Source organism: Besnoitia besnoiti (genome assembly GCF_002563875.1).
Source record: "Besnoitia besnoiti strain Bb-Ger1 chromosome Unknown contig00014, whole genome shotgun sequence".
In the NCBI taxonomy this organism is placed as follows: Eukaryota; Apicomplexa; class Conoidasida; order Eucoccidiorida; family Sarcocystidae; genus Besnoitia; species Besnoitia besnoiti.
The window spans coordinates 1,474,555-1,495,697 of record NW_021703916.1 but is presented as its reverse complement, the minus strand read 5'-3'; the positions used below and the strand labels follow the sequence as shown (position 1 = coordinate 1,495,697).

At 62.7% G+C, this 21,143-nt stretch overlaps 1 protein-coding gene across 1 annotated transcript; it reads left to right on the top strand.

Moving 5' to 3' along the window:
• Positions 1 to 1,162: 1,162 nt before the first annotated feature.
• BESB_026760 (uncharacterized protein) lies at positions 1,163 to 20,257 on the top strand (the record flags this gene model as incomplete). The annotated part of the gene is made up of 11 exons (XM_029361356.1): positions 1,163 to 6,032; positions 6,732 to 9,429; positions 10,135 to 15,548; positions 15,767 to 16,375; positions 16,702 to 17,525; positions 17,929 to 18,013; positions 18,355 to 18,463; positions 18,833 to 18,925; positions 19,168 to 19,315; positions 19,807 to 19,898; positions 20,188 to 20,257. 11 exons carry the CDS (start codon positions 1,163 to 1,165, stop codon positions 20,255 to 20,257), a joined length of 15,012 nt encoding a protein of 5,003 aa, XP_029215711.1.
• Positions 20,258 to 21,143: the final 886 nt, after the last annotated feature.

Here is a 21,143-nt window from a genome sequence, read left to right as displayed (position 1 = left end):
ACAAAGCGATGTCGCTTTCCTGAGGGGCTGACCAGGCGGCCGCTGGAGACGGAAGGGCGCGCTTGTGTCTTGTGCACAACCGCGCACCACGAGAGGTCCTGAGCGGACCCTGCGATTCGCACAGCATGCTCTGTATGCGACAAAGCTCTGTAACACAGAGTTTTAGGTATGAAGTTGACACGTTGAAGTGCCGGGGGTAGTTGTGACGACATTTCCGTCCCTCTTGCCAGGACTGGCCCCCAGAGAACCACCCTCCAACCCGGGAGGTTGCAAGTGTGGTGAGTCAGTCGCAAAGGAGGTTTGACTAAGTCCCTCAGATGCGGAAACGAAAGGAGACGCGAAACGGCACACCGCATGCCACGCTCTCTTGGCGTTACCTCTGCTTCTCGTGGTTTCTTCACAGCAACCCGGTTTCGCAGGACTTTTCTTTCACCTTTATCCATCTGGCTGTCTCGAGTTTCCCCCTGCGATTCCCTGCCGACGCGTGTACGCTTGGACTGACGCGCTTCAAGCCGCGACTTCTTGGTTTTTCCCGGGTTCAGAAGAGATCAGTCGCTTTTTCCCGCTCTTTTGGTTAGGCGACTTCATCTCAGTATCAGACGTTCACGAAGGACACCGTCGGAGTAGGTGGCCAGGAGGGCCTCTCCCTTCTGCGAAAATGTCTGTCCCGTTGCGGCTTCCGTCTCGCGCCCTCGCTGGCGAGTCTCTTCGTCCGCGATAACAGATGTTCCAACCTTTTGCGCTTCTGCCCGCTCGTAAGCGTCAAATAGACACCTGCTGCTCGTGGGCTGCATGCACACGCCGCTTCAGCTGCTCAATCGGCACGAGCTCTTCCGCTTCCATGGGTCTCGCGAACGCGGCAGCGCTCGCGACTCTGCAGACATTTCCCTCCGTGGATCGGCAGCGCTTGGGGTCTTCGGCGTGCGTGGGCCAGAGGCGTGGTAGAGCTGCGCCCACACCCTCTCGGGCCTCCCGGAGGCGCCACTCACGGATCGAGGCTTGCGGGCGCCCGGAGAAAGCGTAAGTTTGCAGCATTGCGACAGGGAGGACGGCTACCCTCCCCCCGCCCCCCGAGGCCAGGCTGCCTCCATGCGGCACCGGATTACACCACGCGGTGAGCTCTGCGGCAGCCACCCCGGAGGGCGCGCAAACACTGGTCACAATGACTCCATCTGCCGGGTCGAGGGCTCGGGCGCCTTCGCCGGCAGGCGAGACGCGCGACCACGTGGGAAGCCAGAACGATCAAGACAGGGGCCGGCCGCCTGCGTCAAGGGCCAGGAGGACCCGCGCAAGCCCCCCCGTTGCCCCGGGGAGACTCTTCTCTTCAAGGCGACCTCCTCCTCGGGGACGCGCCGGCGCCGAAGCGAGAGTCGTCTCGCCACAGCGCGACGCCGACCGAGGTCCGGCACAGAGAATGTCCCGGAGAGGGCGGGAAGGATCCACTTCACCGTCCGCTGTGTATCTGCCCAGTGCAAACGACGACCGCGTAGCGACAGTCGAGGAGACGAAGAAAACGAGGTGGGGATCGCTCTCGGGGCGCCGACCCCGGCACGGTGGGGAGGTCCAGGCGTCTCGTTTGTCTTCCTCGCAGCCGTTACCCCATTCTCTTTTTCCTAGTTCTTCCTCATTTGGTGTGTCGTTTCCGCACTCCAGTGCTGCCAGGAGTATCCGAAGCGCTCGTCGCCACGGCAGCGCAACTCCTCAGAGGGTGTATGAGGCGGGCGCCGCCCCTCTGGAGCCCAGAGACGATATGCCACCGCGGTCTCTTTCAAAGCCGACGGGAGCGGGTCAGGCGACGGTGTGTCGTAAAGTATTTCCGAGTCGACCAACCCGAGAGCAGGAGGCGTTGCCGCCTCACGGCATGGATCAGGGGGGACATGCGTCTTCTTCGGAGCGGCTGGGGCCTTCTCTCTCTCCGCGGCCTCTTCGGCGTTCGTCTGCCAAGGCGGAGGTCCCAGCGCAGATGGCCTCTCTGTCTCATTCGTGTGCCTCAGGAGGAGGGCTGCGACGTTCCCTGCGTTCTCGCTGCCGGTCGGTGCCGACTTCGCCTCTCCCTTCCCCGTCCCCTTCTGCCTCCGCGTCCTCCATCAGGTGTCTCTCGTCGTCAGCGGTTCCTGCGCTGTTTGCCTCGCTGCCTGATTGCTCGGAGAAGCGAAGGGCGGCGCGGCTGGTGCAGGATCTGCTGGAGGCCAGGCAGAAACGAGAAGATGCAGAGCGCCAGGTCGCGCAGCTTCGGATGCAGCAGAGGGCGCTGCGCGCGAGGGTCGGCGAGCTCGTAGAAGGCATCGACCCGGAGATCGGCGCGCGCCTGCTCACCATGATCGCCTCCTCTTCGCCTGCGCCGCAAGATCCAGACACCGGGCGAGAGTCTTCGCAGCCGACGCGCACACAGGACAGGCGGATGCGGCGGACGGATGCGCGGAAGGCATGTGAAGCCAGGGACGACGAGCGCGACGGGGAACACGGCCACCCCGAAGGAGTTCATGGGCGGGAAGAAGACATTTCGATTCACCTCACGCCGGACGACTCAGACGGAGAAGGGATCCACGAAAAGCTCTTCGCGCTGCGCCAGAAACACTTGGGCAGAAGAGGCCACAAGCGGAAACCGTTCCCTGCGTCCTCCCCGTCGCCTCCGTCTCGTTCGCCGCTCTCCTGGTCCCCGGGCTCTGCCTCTTCTCCTCCGCAGCTCTCGCACGCGACTCCGTGCCCGTCTTCTGCTGCGCTCCCGCGTGCCTCGCGTACTCTGCAGCGCGTAGTGGCGGCAGGCCCTACGAATTGTGGTCGGCGCGCGAGGGACTGTGCGAATGAGCGCGCAGGCGCCTCGTCTGTTTCGAATGGCGAGGCAGGCAGACTCCGCGGTTGCCTGAGTGGGCTGCGTAGAACGCGAGGGCTCGCTGCAGACAGAGAAGAGGCGCTCCAGGCGTCTTCGGAGACAGCCTCGCTGGGCAGGCTGGTGCAGAAGAAGCGAAGAAAAGGGCTTTCTGAGGACAGATACCAACTGCGCACACAGAGGGAGGGAGGGAGCATTGCAGGAGTGAAACAACCTCCCATGCGAGACGGCAGCGAGAGAAGGATTCTCCGTTCGTGTTCGTCGCCTTCTTCTTCGCCTATGAGCCGACCCCGCAGCCCGCCCTTCACTCGGCACAAAGCAGCGCTGCTAGAGAAAACACTGCTCGCGGAAAAACCAAAATCTCCAGAGCAACCTGCAGAGAAAGCTCTCGTCGCACACGTGCCCCGGGCACGGGAATCGTCACGCGACGCAGAGTCTCACGCGCGCGAAGGCCCCTCCGGTGGCGTCACGGCCAGCGTGCGACCGCCTTGTTCGACGGCGAAAAGGAGACAGAGCGTCAAGGCGGACGCCAAGGCAGACCACCTTGCGAACGCAGATGCAGAGTTTGCGAAGGCGAGACATCGTGATTCCTTCGCAGGCAAATCCCCTGTTTCCCTCGAAAAAATGCAAGAGACACTTGTGGAGCTTCCGGCGCTTCGCGCTGAGGGAGAGAAGGAACTCGGGAGGGAGGAGCTTCACAGCGAGAACGACGCTGGCGTTCTGCCGTCTGGCGCCGCCTCTCCACGGAGGCAAGAGAAACGGGCGACTGGCATTCGCGGTCCCGCAGAACCGCATGAAAGAACTTCGCCGCCGGCGGCTGCGAGTCAAAAACAGAAGGAAGGAAGAAACAAGGCGTCGCACGAGGGACACGCGCGAGACAGAGAAGCCAGAGAGGGCGACGAGGAAGTGGATCGCGAGAAGGAAGACGAGTATCTCTCTCGGCTCCGAACGAGAAGCAGCTGCCTTCGAGATCCACACGCGCGCTGGGTCGCGCGCTGGCTGCAGGAGCTCTATCGCTGGGACGAAGAAGTCGAAGACAGCGACGGGGAGGCCTCCTCCTGGCGATGTGCCCTGTCTTCTTCCTCTGCTATATCGGGACCATCTTCCTCGCTTCCGGGAAGGCTTAGTGAAGAGAAAGAGAAGCCAGGCGCGTTGTGGTCCGCCTCGCGGCGCTCCTGCCGCCTCGCTGAACGCGCGCCTTCTTCCGTGCCCGCCGGGGGAGATATCGGCACGCTCTTTTTGCTTGCCCTCTCGGCGGAAGGGGAGCATCACCAGGGAAGCCAGCATCTCCTGTCTCTGCTGAAGCGCTTTTCTTCTCCCGCGGCGTTGTTTGGAAGCAAGAAGGCGTTGCTACAGATGAACCTGGACAGATACCTCGGCGCCAAGCGGGACGACCTGTACGCCTTTCTTTTCAGCGCCTGGGATCGTCGCTCGCGGTGCGTCGCGAGCGGCGGGAAGCGCGATGCAAAGGACAGGGCCCAGTCCGAGGGCGACGAAGGAGAAAGCGAGGAAGCAGAGAGATGGAAGGCTTGCTTCTCGCTTCTCTTGGCTGCTGCAGCCCTCCCGGCGGCGAGTCTCCGCGGTACACACCGCCTGGCTGACCAGCACCACGTTCTGCGGTTTCTAGAAATCTCTGAGAAGCAGGTGCTTTATTCTTCTCTTCGACCCGGTCCCTGCGCGCCCGCGCTTTCTCCTCGCCATCCGGTCGCGACTCTTCCTGCAAACAGCAGGGGGGCAAGGAAGCGGAGAAGAGAAGCTGAGGAGGCCACGGCCTCTAAAGAAGACTCAGGGGATGAATGCCGCGGGACACTGGAAATAGGGACTGATGTTCCTTTCCTGGCAGCGGAGACAAATTCTCCAAGTACTCCTGATAGCGAGGTGAAGACAGCACGCGGCGTCCGATGCACCGCCTGGCAAACTAAATTGCCTCCTGTGCCTCTCGCGTCAAACAGATGCTCCTGCTGCTGCTGTTTCCATAAGCTGTGGTCCGCGTCTTCTTCTGCGACCTCAACGGCGTCGCCAACACATGATGCACCCGTGTCTGCTGTGCTCTCTTCGCCTTCGCTCTCTCCTCCGTGTTTGAGCAGTGACGCAGCCCCTGCGCTACCCCAGGCTCCTTCGGCTCGCGCCCCTGGCGCCCATGCCGCAGACAACCGAAGAGGGAAAGAGCTGCTTGCGGGTCTGCGGCCTACCGCATGCGATGCGGAGGCCTCGACAACGCAGGAAAAGGCTCCGGCTGCCCACGAGTCTGAAGGCACAGTCGTCCCGTGCGTCGCTCCACCGGCCTCTCCAGCTCAGGTCGTTGCCTTCAGCGCCATGGAAGCCGCTCGGCAGGTTCTGGGGAAAAGGCTCAGGAGGCTGATGGAAGAGAATGCGGCGATCCGCGCTCGCGCCGGAGGCGATGGAGGACGCAGCCCCGAGCGCGGGGGCGCTCCTGCGCTTCCGTGCGACTTGCAAGGCGAGAGAGAAGGCTCCGAGGGACGCGTGGAGGACCCGAGGGAGCCAGGCGATGAGCAGCCCGAAGTCTCGCAGCATAGAGGACTGCATGCAGGCAGTGGAGAGGCAGGAGGCCACGGGGGCCACCTTCCGGCCTCGCCCAAGGCGTCGGAGGGACATCAGGGCGATACGCGGGTCCGCGGTTCGTCTTCGTTGGCGTCTGCCTCGAAGAAGATGGGCGCAGACAAGCAGACAGGGGCGCGGATTATGTCACTGGTGAATCAACGACTCCACAGCCTGCGGAGCTTCTTTCCCCTCGTGCAGCGGCAGGCTGTCTCTGTCTGCATGCACTTCCTCGAAGAGCAAGACCGGCGGGTGCGGACAGACGGTGGCGGCATGCGTGGAGACGGCCGAAGCGAAGACGCGGGCGAGAACGGGGCGCCGGGAATAAATTGGGCAGCGAACGAGAGAGAGGCGCGAATCGGTGCGCACAGCGAAGCACGCGAGGGGGGTGCTGCGCAGCTGCGTCAGTGCCTGGCAGACAAGCGGGAGCACACAAGAGGCACGCCCCCGAGGACAGAAACAGACGCCGTTCGAGGGCACTCCCAGGGAATCTGCCACGGGACAGGGGTGCTCGCGGGGCCTCTGAAAGGCGTCTGGCGAGAGACGTGGCTGGATGGTCACCCGGTGTGGGTCGTCGCGACGGATGTGGATGATAAGGACGAGAGCGAGGCTCACGGCAAGCTGCTGAGTCTTAGCCATACACGTAAGCTGCGGTGGCTGGCGGGCATCTGTGCAGGGTGAGGCGCCTCCGTCTTCTTCACATCTCCACTCTACAGCGTCCACGTGGGCTGCGAATCGTGAGGTCGCAGGCCGAAGCAGTGACACGGGCGCGCCTGCGTCGATACATCCACGGGGCAGGCCGAACCTCCGCATCAGACTGCAAGTCTGCGCCGCTCGGATGAGGCTGCGCCTCTCCGTTCGCAGCAGGCGCAGTCCCGAGCCAACATACGTCTTCGTGGCATGCTGCGTGTCGGCGCGTGGTGTGGGGAAATGTCATCCGTCTGCTCGGGACAGGCGTCGGCGTGCTCAGGCGGTCTCTATCTCGAAAGCTGCGTGGTGCTGATGTGTCTGCATCCTCTGCGTAACTCCTGCTGCTCATGTGTGCGGTGTTCGCGTCTGCGTGTCTGCCGCCCCTGGAGCGCGCCTGTGCGCGCACAGTTTGTCAGCAGGACGCTTCCACGTGCCCGAGGGGGATCTTCTAAAACTTCATACTACACTCAATCGAGTTTTTGCTTTGTGGATTATACGACAAAAACTCCCCCTTCTGCGTCGAGAAGCTTGGCTCCAGGGCCTAAGGAGAGAGCCAAACCGGCGCGTGCTGGGGGCCGGGAGACATCGACAGCGGCAAAGAGTATGCAGCGTCATTCGGCTTCTGTGTTTCGAGAGCGCTGTTTGTCTGCAGCTGGCAAGAACGAGGCCTGTTTTCGCCAGAGAGAGCAAAGCGTTTTCCGGTTCCACGCCGACCGCGTTGGAGGCGACACCCCCAGTCTGCTGGCTGCGGTTCTTCTCCGGCTGCTGCTTCTTCTCGAGCGGCATTCGCCAGGCCACATCGAGCCCGCCAGCGCGACTTCGCCGTCCCTTTCGTCCAAGTCCCCAGCCTATGCTGCGCCGCCTTCTCGGGTCGCCCCCGTGGGTGCCGCAGGCCCGTCCTCGCTCGCTCCGGCCGCGTCCCTCGATCTCCCTTCGCTTCCCTCGATTTCCGCAGGCGCCGAGAGAGAAGAAGCGCGTGCTGTGGCTTCTAGTCCGGCGCCTCGCCGTGGATGTGTCGGCCCCTTCAGCGTGCCGCCTGAGGAGAGGAGGCAGGGCACCTGGAGAACGACTGCGCGAAGTGCTTGGTTTTGCGCTGCGTCGCTCTCGAGACTCGAGGCACGACTGGAGGAAGCAGAGAGATCGGCGCAGAGAGAGAAGACGCTGAGGGTCTTGCCCGTGTGGAGACAGTTTCCAGGGGTCGACTTGGAAGCTGTGATTTCCGCGGATGGTGCAGCGAAAGCTGCCCTTCTCACCTGCCCCTGCTGCTGCTGTCTCCTCGCGCGTCTGTCGGCCTCTGACCAGCCTCTCTCGGCGCCGTCTGTGCGCGCCCCGTCCTGCGCCTTGTCTCGCCCTTCCGCCTCCGTTGTCTCGGCAGCCTCGTCCCCTGCCCCTGCACTGGCCTCTGGAGTGCCGTCCTCTCCGCTTCCGGGTTCCCACGCCTGCTGCTGCGCGGGAGACTCTTCCTCGGGGGCTGCGGGACCCTGTCGGTGCTGCTGCTGTCAGCTCGCTCGCCTTCAAGCCTCCGAAAAGTGCACGGAGTCCCAACCCGCTGAGCGCGCGGCTGATGCGCAGCGCCGCCAGAGGGACACTGCGCCGTTTTCTTCTCTCTTCTCTCCTTTGGCATCTGCGCTGCGTTGCCCGATCCGTGCTGATTCCTTCGCGGCTTCATCGTTGCCGTCGCATCGCCCTCCTGGTTGCCTCCCCTCCACTTCAGTTTCAGCTTTCGGGTCTTCGCCTGCCGCATGCGAAGAAGGCCAGCCACGAACGCTGGCGTCGCTGCGAGTCACTTACGCAAGCATCAGCTGGGAACCAGAGCGAGAGGCTGCCTGCCTGACGCTCTGTGTGGCAGGGCGGGGAGATTCCGAAGGAGGCACAGACGCGCGAAACGACGCAGGCGCCGAAAACATCGCGGCGAGACCACAGCACAACAACGCGAGAGCTGGAGAGGCAGGCGAGCCAGTGGACAAACAACGAGCGCCAAGCGGAGAAGAGGAAGTCGAGCGACAGACGCGAAACGAGGGAGAGACGCGCGAAGACCGGAGGGGAGATCCAAGGGCAAGGAGGGACGTTGGTGGACAGGCGCTCCGGCAGTATATCTTTGCATCCGAAGCTCCTGAGAGCCTTGTGGCGCTGGCGATGGAGCGAGCACGTCGGCGAGAAGCGAGAGGGAGAGAGCGGAAGAAGAAGGAGCAGGTGCTCCCACGGCAGAGTGAAAAGGGAGGAGAAGAAGCCTCTCGAAGTCCGTTGTGGTCCGCCGAGAACGAAGACCAGCAATTTACTCCCCACGAGGGACCTCCAGTGTGCCAGAAGGCTGAGGAGAAACGACACAGGAGAGAACTCGCGTTGCTTGCGGCCGCATCTCTTTTCATGACGTTGAACTTCACTCCCTCGTCTCCTCTGTCTTCTCCTGCTCCGCCCTCTTTGACGCCACTTCCACCCTCCGTCGCGCCTCAAAGGGACCTGCCCAACGAGGAGGGGAGGCCTCAGGAACCCAGCACGAGCTCTTTCTCCTCGGTGTGTTTGCGCTTCTTCGCGTCTCGCCTTCGAAGCCTACAGAGAGAACTCGAGCTCGCTTCATCTCCAGCGAGTCCAGGCGGGAGCGGACGGCGAGAAAAGCATCCGCAGGAGAGGCAGGCGCACGCGGCCAACTCTCCGCGCAGTCTGAGCGGTGCTTGCCAGTCCTCGGCGTGTGAGAAGACGGAGCGAAAACCGAGGAGTGGGTCGTTTCTTTGTCTTTTTCTCAAAGAGTGGTCTGCGGTTGTGTCTCTCGTGTTTTCGTCCATGTCTTTGCCGGCCTCTTCTCACTCGCTTTCTGGGTCTTCCCCGCAGCCACCCCGCTCTTTCGGGGCGTCGGTTGTTTTCACTCTCCGGCGACTGTTGGAGGACCCTGCGGGAGAAGAAGAACGACGGCGAGTGAGCGCGCTGCGTGACACAGACAGAGATGTGGGAAGACTGCGGAAGCTGATGCGCGAGGCGCTGCTGCGGCCGCCGCTCGCCCCCCGCACGTGGGTCGCCAGCCAGTGGCTGGGCAATCGCTTCACCGACAAGGCCGAGAAATTGCGTGCGTTGGAGCTCCTCCGCTGGACCTTCAGCGTGTGGACTCACGAATTGTCTTTCGCCGCGCTGGTCACGCAGGTCTCGGGGCTGCGAGTGACCTCCGCCGCAGATGCCGGCGAAGCGCCGGCTGCCGGCGCGCGGGCGCAAAGCGACACGCAAGCGGCGGAGGGGGGAGGCAGGAGACGCGAGGAGACCGGCCGCCAGGCTGAGGCGCGATGGCTGAAGACAGAAGAGAGCGCGACACTCGCAGACGCGGACCCCGAAATGGCGTATAAAGTTCCCCTTGTCTGCAGGTGAGTCCCCGTCTGCGGCGCGTTCTCATTTGCTACGCAGACAGCCCCTTGAGGCTTTTCCGTCGACTGGGCTGCTCATGCTGGCTTCGTTGCCAGTCGAAATGCTGGCCTCGCAAATCCCGGCCCTTCGCCGCCGGCAGCTTTGGGCGGATCTCAGCGGACGTGCGGCCAGAGGGTAAAAGTCACTCACATGCACCACTGAGTCAGAAAAGAGGTGGAGAGCAAGCTGCGGTGGCGGGCTCGCACATGAAGACATGCGCTGCAGGCGAGCAGACCGGAAACGAACTGCGATCGAAGCGCAAAACCATTTACACGAGCCAGCCGGCCCTTCTGGGCTCGCACTTGGCTGCTGTCTGTGCGTGTCTACGCTCAACCCGAAAGCTGCAGAGAAGCGCAGAAACGTGCCTGTGTGATGAGTCCGAGTGGACTCCGACGCGTGGCTGAGCTGTCGACTTTTCAGGATGCGCACAGTGGCATCTCTGCCGTGACCCGCTTCCTTTACCGCGGCACTCTAGGTAGCAATCTGTGCCCGCACGCCTTCTGCACACACGTCGGCATGAGCATACGCACGCGTGCAGGCGATCCCCTCTGCATATACATACATGTATATATGTGTGTGTGTGCCTCCTTGTGCCCTGACCTGTGTAGCCAGATGTAAATGTGCGTTTCGACGGTGTCGTGCTGGTTTTGCTCTCCTTGCGTCAGGCTGTGCGGAAAGATGAGTTTTCCGCAGTCCTGTCGGACGAGCGTTGACGTCCACGTCTTGCATCTCCTCAAGCGCCACTGCCGCCTCGCGCCTCTCTGGGCTCTGCTTCTAGACATCCGCGCAGTCCCGTTCTCGGTGCGCCCGCTCTTTCTGCAAGTGGTCGCCTCTCGCTTGGAAAAGAAGGAGACTTTTTCGGCGGCCCAGTGGGGCCACGCGGCGGGGGGGGTGTTGCCGCGCGAGGCGAAGGCGAAGAGAGCGAGCGAGCCGAAGCGAGACGCGAAGAAGGACGCCTCGTCCAAGAAGGCCTCGGCGCGAGCAGAGCGAGAGCTGGCGGAAGGCACGTGCAGCGCCTCCAGCGGCGCTCTGCGGAAAGGACCGCTCAGCGCCCAGGGTCGGCTTCTGCAGTCTCTGGTCTTCCCCCCGTCGCGTGAGCGGCTCGAGCAGAGTCTGGGGCACGTCAAAGACGCGCTCTTCGCGCAGGCGCGCGTCTCGGCGATCGTCTCGCTACTTCTTCTGCTTCTGTCCGAAGAGACCGCCCGCCAGCTCTCTCGGTCCGCGGCGTCCCGGGAGGCCTCCGCAGGCCCTCCAGTTTTGCCCCTGTCCAGGGAGAAGCAACGGACGCTCTCGGAGACGGTCTCAGACTTGCTCAAGGCCGTTGTGGAGGCCAAAGCCCCGGGGTCGGGAACGAGTATTCACCTTCTTCGTTTGTCTGCACTCAGTCGCGTACAACCCACGCGCGAAGGAGGGAAAAGCAAGTCTTCCTGTCGTCCCCCCCCCGGCGACTTGCTGACTTTGCTGAGTCGCGAAGACCAGGCGCTGCTCCACTCTCTCGCCTCTTTGGCTCCGCACAAGAAGTCGCTGGTCGTCTCTGCGGCGCCCTCTGCATCTAGGCTCCACCTCGCTTCCACGCCTCGCCCGTCGTCTCCCGGGTCTCCCACGCGCCTCCGGTCGTCCGCGCCCGACTGGAGTCTGCCTCGCCCGCCCTCTGCCGGCGGCAGAATGGAAGAGTCTTCCAATGCCTCACACGCTTTGTCCGCGCTTCCCGGCTCGTCCGTGTCTCCTTCTCTCTTGTCGCCTGCGGCGGGAGGGAGAGGAGGCGTCTCCCTCTACGGCCCTCCCGCTGCGCTGGGGGCTGGCGCGCGTGCGGCTGCGCGGCTTCTGCTTCCGCAGGCACCCGGTTTCGCAGCCAGAAGGGACGAGGCTGTGTCGCCGGCCTTCTCTGCCCCGTCGTCTCTCATGTCTTTCCCGCCGCCTCTGTCGCTGCGGCCGGGCGAGAGGAGAGGCAAACCGCCGCTGCGGGTGAATCAACTTTGCAACGAAGAGTACGAGGTCTACGATGAGACCGCGCGACCCAGCGCGGGAGATCTGGCGCTTCCGCCTCGCGGCCAGGGTGCGGATGCGATGCCGAGTCGCGGTCTTTCGGAGGCCTCCCCCGACGCGCTTTCGCAGCTTTCCGCGCCGTCTTCCTCCTTCTCGCCACTCCTCTTCTCCTCGCTCCTTCTCCCGCCGTCCTGCTCCTCTGTCGTGTCTGCGGCGGCCTCGGGGGCCTCCCTGTGGGGCGCGGACGCGGCCGGCGGCCGCGACGGGGGGGTGCCCGTGTCTCTGCTGCTTCCGCGGTTCTCTGCTGCAGCCGCGCCGAGCGACCAAGCAAAGCATTTTCTTCTTCAGTTTCTGCCAGTCGTCCGCAGCTCGAAGCTGCTTCTACCCTCCGTCGTCTCGCTCGCCATCGACGGGCGCGCGTGCACATGCGGCCGGGCGAGGCGGGACAATGGCAGCGCAGCGCGGGCAGCAGAAAATGGACTAAAGGTCCGCTGCGGTTCGCGGGTCTCTGGTCCGCGCGCGATGCGCGGACACTCGAGTCTCGAGTCCGTAGTCCACGAGTTCTTCGAAGTAGGCGGTCTCCGCTCTCGCCCCAAAGTCGCCACCGTCTCTCCGTCGTCGCGGCTTCCGCCCCTCCCCAACCCCCCCCCCTCGGAGGCGGTTCGCCCCCCGGAGGGAGGCCGGCAGGGGAGCGGCTCGCTGCGGCTGAGAGAAGGCGCGGGGCGAGCGGCTTCGGCGCGGACGCGTTCCGGCGGGTTCGGCCGTCCTGCGCGCGCTTCAGGGCTGGTGGCGGAGCCCTGCGACTCTCCGCCTGGAGGCGATGCGAAGCGGGGGAACGGCGAGGCGCAGGCGGCCCGCCAGGAGGGAGCGCGAGCGGCTCGCCGCAGCCTGGCTGGCGCGTGGCTGCAGGAGGAGATGCGAGGCGGCAAGGGCGACGACGGCGCCAAGACGCTCTCGACTGTCGCGTCGACGCCGAGCCTGCTCTCGCTGGGCGACGGCCGGCGAGGGGAAGAAGAACGAGGCCACCGGGATGAGGCGGGTTTTGCCGTTCCAACACGCAGCGTCACCGCGACAACGCGCTTTTCGTGGTACGAGGCCTTTGCGCTCACGCCTCTGCTCTTGGTGTCGAACCGCGAAAGAATCAGGCGCAGAGGAACCGGCCGCGCTCCGGAGGAGCCGGTTCCGCGCGGACTCGCTTCGCTATCTTCTTTGATGCAGCTGCCTGCCGAAAAAGACGCGCACATCGTTCCGTGTGACACCTCCGATTCAGCCGGTCCCCTTTCTTTTCTCCCGTCCACGTTTTCGTCCTACGCACTGCGATCCAAGTGCGCTGGAGGCGCGGCCGCGTCTCCGCGCTTGTCTCCTTCTTCTCCGGTGTCGTCTTCACTTTCTTCTCTGTCGACCAGCTCGCCGCGCTCCATCGCGTCTCTTCCTCGCGGCTCGTCTGTCCATCTCCACGCCGCCTACTCGCCTCCCTCTCTCCCGCCTTCTGCGGTCCCTTGGCCTCCGGGGCCCGCGGCCTCCTCTCTCTCCCCGGGCGAGGCTGCCGCAGAGCCGGAGGAGGCTGCAGAGAGAGAGGAGCGGAGGCCGAGAAGGGGCGACACTAACGCTTCGCATTATCGTCGCCACCTCGTCGTCCTTCTGCCTGCGCCACACCTCGCGTCCGGCCTCCCCGGAGGCGCCGAGGGGGCGCGGCGATTTCCGATGGAGGCGAGCGGAGGCAGCGGCCCGAAGACGTTAATCCTCGCTGAGAGCCAGAGCTGTCTTCTCACGGCGCCGTCTTCCGCGCAGATACGCCTCACGCAGGTCAATCATTTACACGAAACGCCTCGTGGTGAAGCCATCCCTTCGGCTTCGGAGCTCGCCCTTCCTGCCTGTGGAGGCGCCTCCTCGCCGTCAGTCTGGACACACGGTCTCCTGGGCCTCGCCGACTCTTCCTCTCTCCTTCCCTCCTCTGTCCTCTTCGTCGCCTTCCCTGCGGTTTGCAGGGCCCCCCGCTCCGTCCCCGCTCGCCCCGCAGGATCCCGCGCGGACTCTTTGTCGGCTTGTGTTTTGCAGACAACCGCAGAAGAGCGGAGAGGAACGTGGGAGGCAGGCGCGGAAGGCGGACCCACAGAAAGGGGCGCGAGGGGACGTTGGGCGCCGGACCGACACCCACAGGGGCACGCTGCGCCCGTGACAGTTGGCAACGGGGCAAGCTGCGGAAGGGCGCGAGAGGGCGCCGCGAGCCTCGGCGTCCCTTCGTGTGTCTCCAGTGGAGACGAAGGCGACGAGTTGTCTGGCAGGCAAAGGTGCAGAGAGGACGGCAGCCGTCGGCAGGAGGGAGCCGTGAGCCTGCGCCGGTTCCTCGCTTTTCTGGCTGCGAACGGCTCGCGCTTCTCCTTCGTCTTCCGCGAGGCGGCTGCATCGCCAGCGGCGCCAGTGGAGAGTGCGGAGGCCTCCTGGGGGGCCCCCGAAGCGCGGGAGAAAGGCGAAGTCAGAGGTCAGGCGCAAGAGCGCCTGACCTCCGCGCGGAGGGCGGGCGGGCGAGGCTCAAGTGCCTTTTTCGCCTTTTCGAACGGATTTTCAAAACGGGAAGACGCAGGAGGAGCCCTGCAAGAGAGAGACGGCGCAGAGGGAACGGAAAGCGACGAGGAGGGAAGCGACGCGTGGAGAGTCTCCGCTGCTCAGGCAGCATCCCTCGCCGCGCTCTGCTTCCAGGGCTGGGTGCCGCTCTTCGGTGAGGCCGCGGAGCTTCTCCTGGGCGAGGAGCGAGAGGGCGAAACGAGTGAAGCAGACGAAGAGAGCGGAGAAGATGCGTGCGAGGACGGACGCAGACTGGAAGACTCGGAATGCACGTGGACAGGGGGAGACATCAATAGGGCCGAAGGCGCGCCGAACTCTGGTGGAAAGATAGGGAGCTCAGGCGCTTGGTTATCGCGCGGCAAGGGGCAAAAAGAGGCCCTTCGGCACCTGCTGGAGGTCCTCAGCTACAAGATGCATGAGGAGACTGCTCGCGAAGGCGGTGGTGAAACAGCGGACGAAGGGAGAGCATGCGAAGAGGGCGAGGAAGCGCAGGAAGGAGAGGGACAGGGCAAGAAGCTGTTCCGCGGAGTCGAGGAAGGAGGGAGAAGGACGACAGGCACCATGGCGAGAAAAGGCGAGCGCCGTCGGGGTGACATATGCGAAGAGTTCGTTGTGGCGCATCTGCCTGCCTCTATTTGCTTTAAAGTAAAACAGGGTAGACCGGGCGAATCTGTCTCGCTCGGCGATAGACAGGAAGGCAGCGTCTTTTCTCGCGCTGGTGCCGGCACGCGCGCCCTGCCTCGATCTGTTGTGAGTGTGGCGCAGTTTGTGTTTGCCCGGCTGCTCGCCGCCTTTTTCTCTTTTCTCGAATGTGAAGAACGAGAGAACGAAGAGACGCCCGAGAGAAATTTCGGCGCTGCCGGCCTGCCTCGGTCCTCTTCGCTGAGCTCCTCTTCCGCTGTGCTCTCCTCTACTGCAGTCCACGTGGCTGCGCTTTCAAGCCACCGCAGCAAGCGGGAGAGGCAAGGCGCAGCGCCAAATGAAGGAAGAATCGAGGGAGCGCGCGCCGAGGACGAGCAAAAGAGAAGAAGGCTGGAGAGCGAGGCGGAGGTGCCGTCGATGGCGGCAGTTGGGACAGATGACGCGGAAGAAGCGAAGACGCGTGAGAAGTTTTGCGCGCCGTGGAAGTCTTTCGAGGCACGCAGTCCGCCGGGGTCTCTGCATGTCGACGAGAGGGACGCGGGCCTTCTCAACTCAGCCGCCCAAGAAGAAGAGGGAGACAAGGAAAGCGAAGCAGAAGAGAGCGAACCCCGGCGCCTCGGGGGGCGCGCACACGAAAGCGGCTGTCCCCACGTGGACGCAGGGAACTTCATCTCGCGCGCTCCGATGGCGCAGGAGCGACTGGGGACGGCGGAGGTGGACGCACGTGAGAGCGCGGAAGAGGAAGACGAAGCAGAGGAGCGCAGAGACGAAGACGTGGAGCGCGCACAGTGCGCCCTAGCCAATGTCGTTCTTCCAGCTCCCCCCCTTGCGCGCGAGTGCGTAGCTTTCGGGGGTTTCGGGAGGCTTCCCGACGACACGCGGACTGGTGAGGAAGCCAAATGAATTGAATGGAAGAAAAATCGAAAGAGCGAGGAGAGGAGAGAGAGGCAGAGCGAGGCCGGGAGGTGTATGTTGCTCTCCTCGTTTGATACTGCCCACCACTTCCGGCAGGAGTTTGCTTCTTTCTGCGGGCGTTCGTTTCTGTGTGTTCCTTGTGCTTTCGATTTGTTATTCACACGGTTTGCTTTTTTTCCGAAATTTCAGGCATTCGGCTTCAGCTGACTCCGTTCATTGCGCGGGCGCAGCGCGGCATCCCCCTTCTCTTCCGCCACCAGCTGCAGCGGAGCGGTATGCGTCAACACGACCTCGTTGATCTCATGTCTTTCTCTTCTCCCTCTTCCGTCTCCTCGCTTGCGTCTCTCCCCTCGTCACCCCCTTCGTCTTCTTCGTCTGTCGCGCCTGGCAAAGCTGCCTTCTCTGCCTCGCCCTCCGCTGGCTGCGCGGCGGAGCTTCACTCCCGCGCCTCGGCGCCTCCGCCCCCAGACGCCTCCCCTGCGTTGTCGTCTGCCTCTCCTGCTCCTTCGTGTCTCTTGGCTCTTTCGGCCGCCGCAGCACCGCAACGAGCGTGCGCCGCGGAGACGGGAGACGAAGCGGACAGGGAAACGGCGGAGACGCGCAGCCGCCGCCCGCGAGGAGATCGCGAACGCGACGTTGGGCATAAAAGAAGGGCGCGAGGACGAAGAGACGAGGAATTTGAGGACAGGGCAGCCGACGCACCAGAAGAAACAGACGAAGAAAGCGCGAGAGAAAAGAAAGACGAGCTCGACTGGACCCGCGTTGACCTTTTTGCGTGGGATCTGCGTGCCGAGAACGGTAAGGCCTCAACTCTGAACCCAAAACCTGAGCTGTGTGTCGCCTTTTCACTCTTTTCTTCCTCTTCTGCATACCTTGCGTTCCTCGTTGCCTCACTGCGTGCTTCGTTTGCGTCTCTCTTTCTCTTCGTGCGCCCTGTCGATGGCAGTGCTTCTGGAGGTTTGGGGTGGGGCTGCGCACCGGTTTTTCTCACCACTATCCCCTCTGCTTGGATCTGCCGCGCTGCATCTCGTCTGCTTTCGTGTTTTTTGCGTCTGCCGTTCTGTGTCTGTGTTCTCTATGGCATTTGCGGCCGTGTGTCTGCGCGGTTGGGCCTGCTTTCTCAGGACTGTCGGCCTCTGACGCATCGAGAGGGTCAACGAAATCCCGCGGCGCCGCGGCGCTCGCCTCGCCTTCGTCGCCTTCACCGGGCGCCGCACGCGACCTACTTTCTGCGGTTTCGGCATCTGCGCCCGCGGTGGTTTGTGCCTCGTCTCCGGACGCAGGAGCAGACGCGGTTGGGGAAGAGCGAGCCAAGGGAGACGACAGGATGAGTTCCCTGCACGCGACGTTGAAAAAGAAGCGAAGAAGGAAGCAGCGGGCTCTCGTAGTCAAGAAAAAATCGAAGCTGGCGTCGCCACTTCATCGCGCTGGCGCGGCGTCGCACTCTTCTCTGCTCCTGAAGGCGAAGAACCTCGCTCTGTGCATCGAGGGGCGCCCTGGGGGGGCGAAGAAGAAGAGTCGCGCCGCCCTGGTTCCGCGCGGACACAAATACTCGCTTTTCGCGCTGTCGAGTCACAAAGCCGCCAGCCTCGCCTCGCGCGTCTCCGCCGCCTCGCGGCCGATTCGAAAGGCCCGCGATCGCCCAAGACTGCGCAGCATTCCGCTCTCGCCCACGTCTGCGGTCTGCGCCTCCTCCTGCGTCTCTTCTGCCTGCGCGGGCTCTACCGAGGCCTCTGCAGCTGCGGGGAGGCAGAGGCGAGAATGTCTCTCGCTGGCTTCTGCCGCCCCTGCGCGACACTCGCAGGAACGCCGCCCGCCGCTCGCAGGCTCCAGCAGCGCGCGTCTCCTCGCCGCCCACTGGCAAGCCGCCGACCCCGAGCTACTCTCGCTCGCTGCGGAGCGAATGCAAGAGCGAAACGTCTCTGCGTTCGACGGCCTCCTCATCGGAGTGAGGCAATGGAAAGGGGCGCAGACGCTACCCCGGAGGCGCAAATGCGCGCTAGCCACACGCGCATCCGTGTATGATGCATGTGGATATATATATATATATATATGTGTATAGGTATATGTAGTCGGGGCGGCGTAGTCTTCAGTGCATCTCGAAGCAGTGCCCCTGTGTGTTGTGTCCCTAGTACTCCAGCGCATCATTCCTGCGGCCGCCTCTGTCTTTCTGCGCCTCCGTCTCTAGGCGCGCCGCTCAGCTGCGCCGCTCCACTGCGGCTGCTTCGCCCCGGTCTCTGCGGAAACAACACTATGGGGAGCCGCGGCAGATATCAGTCTGCATGCATGCCAGGAGTTGACTGCACAAACGTCAACATTTTCTCTTTTTCTTGCGTTGTTTGGTGTTTTAGGAGGACGGCAGGCTGCCGGAAAAAGCTGACTTACAGCTCAGGAGAAACGAACTGTTTTTCGCGCTCGAGTCGCAGCTTCGTCTGAGTAAGAGAGCTTGCATGCACGCCGCAAAGAATCCCAAGGCGAAACCGCCTCCTGCGTCCGTAAACCGGGAAGTGCGTCCTTGGGGGCGGCAGAGGGATAGCATCTGGCGAGTCAGGGCTGTTGATGTGGGCATCTGTATCCATGTGAAACACGCAAGGGGAGCATGTCGCTGCGCCTGCGCCGCTCCTTCTGTCCTCTCTCTCTATCGATGCTGCGTCGCCTGCGGACCTGCGCGGGAAGAGTGTCCTTACCAGAGTGCATGAGCATGCGCGGTGGTCGGGCTCGCGGCAGGCGCCGCCCCAAATCGCGTTTCGCTGCTCTGTGTCTTGTCTTCCATGCAGATCGAACGGCTCACCTCTTGGAGGCTACGGCCGCGCGCTGCGGGGCGCGCGTGCCTCCGTTCGTCGTGCGCACGAAGCTGCTCAAGCTGGGGAAGTCTCGCGTCCACGGGTGAGCAAGGCAGCGGAAATCAAACAGACGCAGACACAGTGACCCGCTGAGTGCCCCGCAGGCGACTCTAGGCGGCCACCTATCGATTTCATCATCTGTATGTGAGAGCGTATGTATATATATGTGTATATGTATATATGTACCTGTGTATCTATGTATACATATATATGAATGTACATGCATGAATGTATGTATGTTTGTGTGTTATGTATGTATGTTTTTCTACGGGCATATGTGTGCTCTGTCGGGGCGTGCGCTGCGGCCGCGAACGGGCAGTTACGGGCTCGCAGAGAAGGGCGCGGCACGGCTGAGTACGCTGTGTAGTTTGGCTTTTCTCCCTGTGCATCGGCTGTGTCGCGCATTCTGCAGGTGGGGAGTGTTCGCGGCGGAGCCGATATGCAAGGACGAATTCGTCATTGAGTACTCTGCAGTCGTCGTCAGCGAGGCGATGGCTAACTTCAGGTCTGTCTCTCGTGCCTTTCTGCGGCTCTCTCGAGTGAATATTCAGCGCCAAGCAGGCGCATCGCAAGCATGTCTGTGTGAATATGAACCTGCACCCACTTGTGTTTCTGGCGTGTCGCCCTAGACGGCTGCGGGCAGGGCGGTGGGCACCGTGTGCATATGCCTTGTGGTTCTAGAAGTTTCCTGCTTTGGAGAACGCCGCGTCAGGTGGTCTCGCGTGGTGTTTGTGTGGTGCTGTGCAGAGAATGGCAATACATGCAGAGCATGGGCGGAAGCACGTATCTCTTCAAGTTGAAAAACAGCACGATCGCCGACGCCACGCAGAGCGGCGCAGTGACGCGATTCATCAATCACTCCTGTCACCCCAACTGCCAGACTCGCGACCTCGACGTAAGCAGAGCTCCGCGCCCGAGCCCGAAGCTTCCGCGTGCTGTTCGCCTTGTCGACCCTCCTCGCTGGCAGATGAACATGCATGCACATTTGTGTAAATCTTCCATTTTGCACGTAGACCTCTCCACGGGGAGGTGCCTGGGGGGCGGGGCGGGTCGCCTGTCCAAGGGAGGGTCATCCTGACAGACAGGCGTGTCGAGTTCGCTCAGTATTTCAGTGCATCATAGGGGCAACAGCGTTTGCATCACCACCTGCGAACAAGATATGAGCGATGCTAAGCAAGCACATGCAAGCTGGTGCGACTGCCTAGTATGCATGCAGAGGATGTTTTTTCTCGCTGTATCCTACTCGCACTTTCGACGTGCCTTTCTGTATATTCCCCGTCCGTCATGGGCGTCTCTCCGCGCGCGTTTCCTTGTTCTTTTCGCCTCGCCGACACCCTTTCTCTCCCAGTGTTCATTTGAATTTCCGGTCCTGTGGCGCCGATGCAGGGGGGCAGTGACGACGATGGCCGCAACTGCCACGTCGGTATTTTCGCCCTGCGCGACATCGCGATTGGTGAAGAGCTCTTCTACAACTACAGGTGAGCTCGAAGGGCCTCCTGCAGGGAAAAAAACCCCGCTCAACTTTTTTCTTTTCCCCCGATTTTTGGAGAGGTGGGTCTGTCGGCGCTCAACAGCTAAGAGAGTGATGCGAATCGCGCTCATGTGCGGGCCCGCATGTGCAGCTTACATCCGCTTGTCTCTCTCGGCTTGCGCGCGTGCGGATGAATCAAAACCCGCCAGCGGAGCTAATCCCCAGCAGCGTCTGCAGCGTATACGACGTGAGCGTCTTGCATTTCGACGGCGAACTTGCTGTGTCTGCGTGTACAGCTTGTCGGAAGGCGCGCTGGGTCACGAGGCGTGCCACTGCGGCGCGCCGGGATGCAAAGGCGTCATGTAGCTTCGGCGCCTCAAAGCAGGTCTTCCTCTCCTACTTCGTCCTCTCGAGGCGCTCGGCTCTACTGTCTCACGGTCTTCTGCACCTTCTCCAACTAATTTATGGAGGCAGCTGCGCGACGGAGTCCGTGAAGGCGCTTTTTTTTTCGATTTCGAAATGTTGTGCCTTCTGGTCTGTCCAGTCTCCCTCGCTGTGTCTGTGTCTGCCTGAGGAGAGAGGCAAGGCAGCGACACGCCGCAGCGCAGAGGACTTTCTTTGCGGTGTGAGCCTTCCCTCCTCCCCACCCTCCCCCCCTCCCCCCCTAGTGGCTCGCCCGACTGAGAGCCAACTAGCAACACGCAGTGCAAGTTTTGGCGGGACCGCAACTGTGAGGTTCTCCAGGTATATCTGCATGTATGTATATCTGTATGGATGTATGTATGTTAGTAGAAAAGAGGGAAATTTTGTTGAAGGCGACATTCGTTTTTTTGTTCGGTGTGGGAAGGTGCATGTTTCAGGGTGTTGCATTCATTCGTGTCGGCTGTGTCGAATTTCCGTGTTCGAGGGCTGGGGCCTCTTCTCCTGTTCAGCAGTCTCCAGGGGAAGTCTGCGCTCCTGCCGTCGTCACGGGGCCCGTAGTTGGCTCGGCGGGTCTATTTTCCATTTGAGGATGTGTTAGTTCGTGGGATGAGGGATCGCAGCGTCATGGCAAGCGCGAGAATCCTGTCTTCCTCGACGCATTTTTCCGTTGCCAACATTCGCAGAAGCGGCCTCCCTGTTACACGCCGTTGTGAGTGCTTTGAGAGAACCGCGTGCTTTGTATCGAATCGTGAAGTCCACTCGCCACGCACACGCCGCAAAGCTCGCCACGCGAGTCGCCGCACTAAGCACCTGAGAGTGGGTGCCGCAG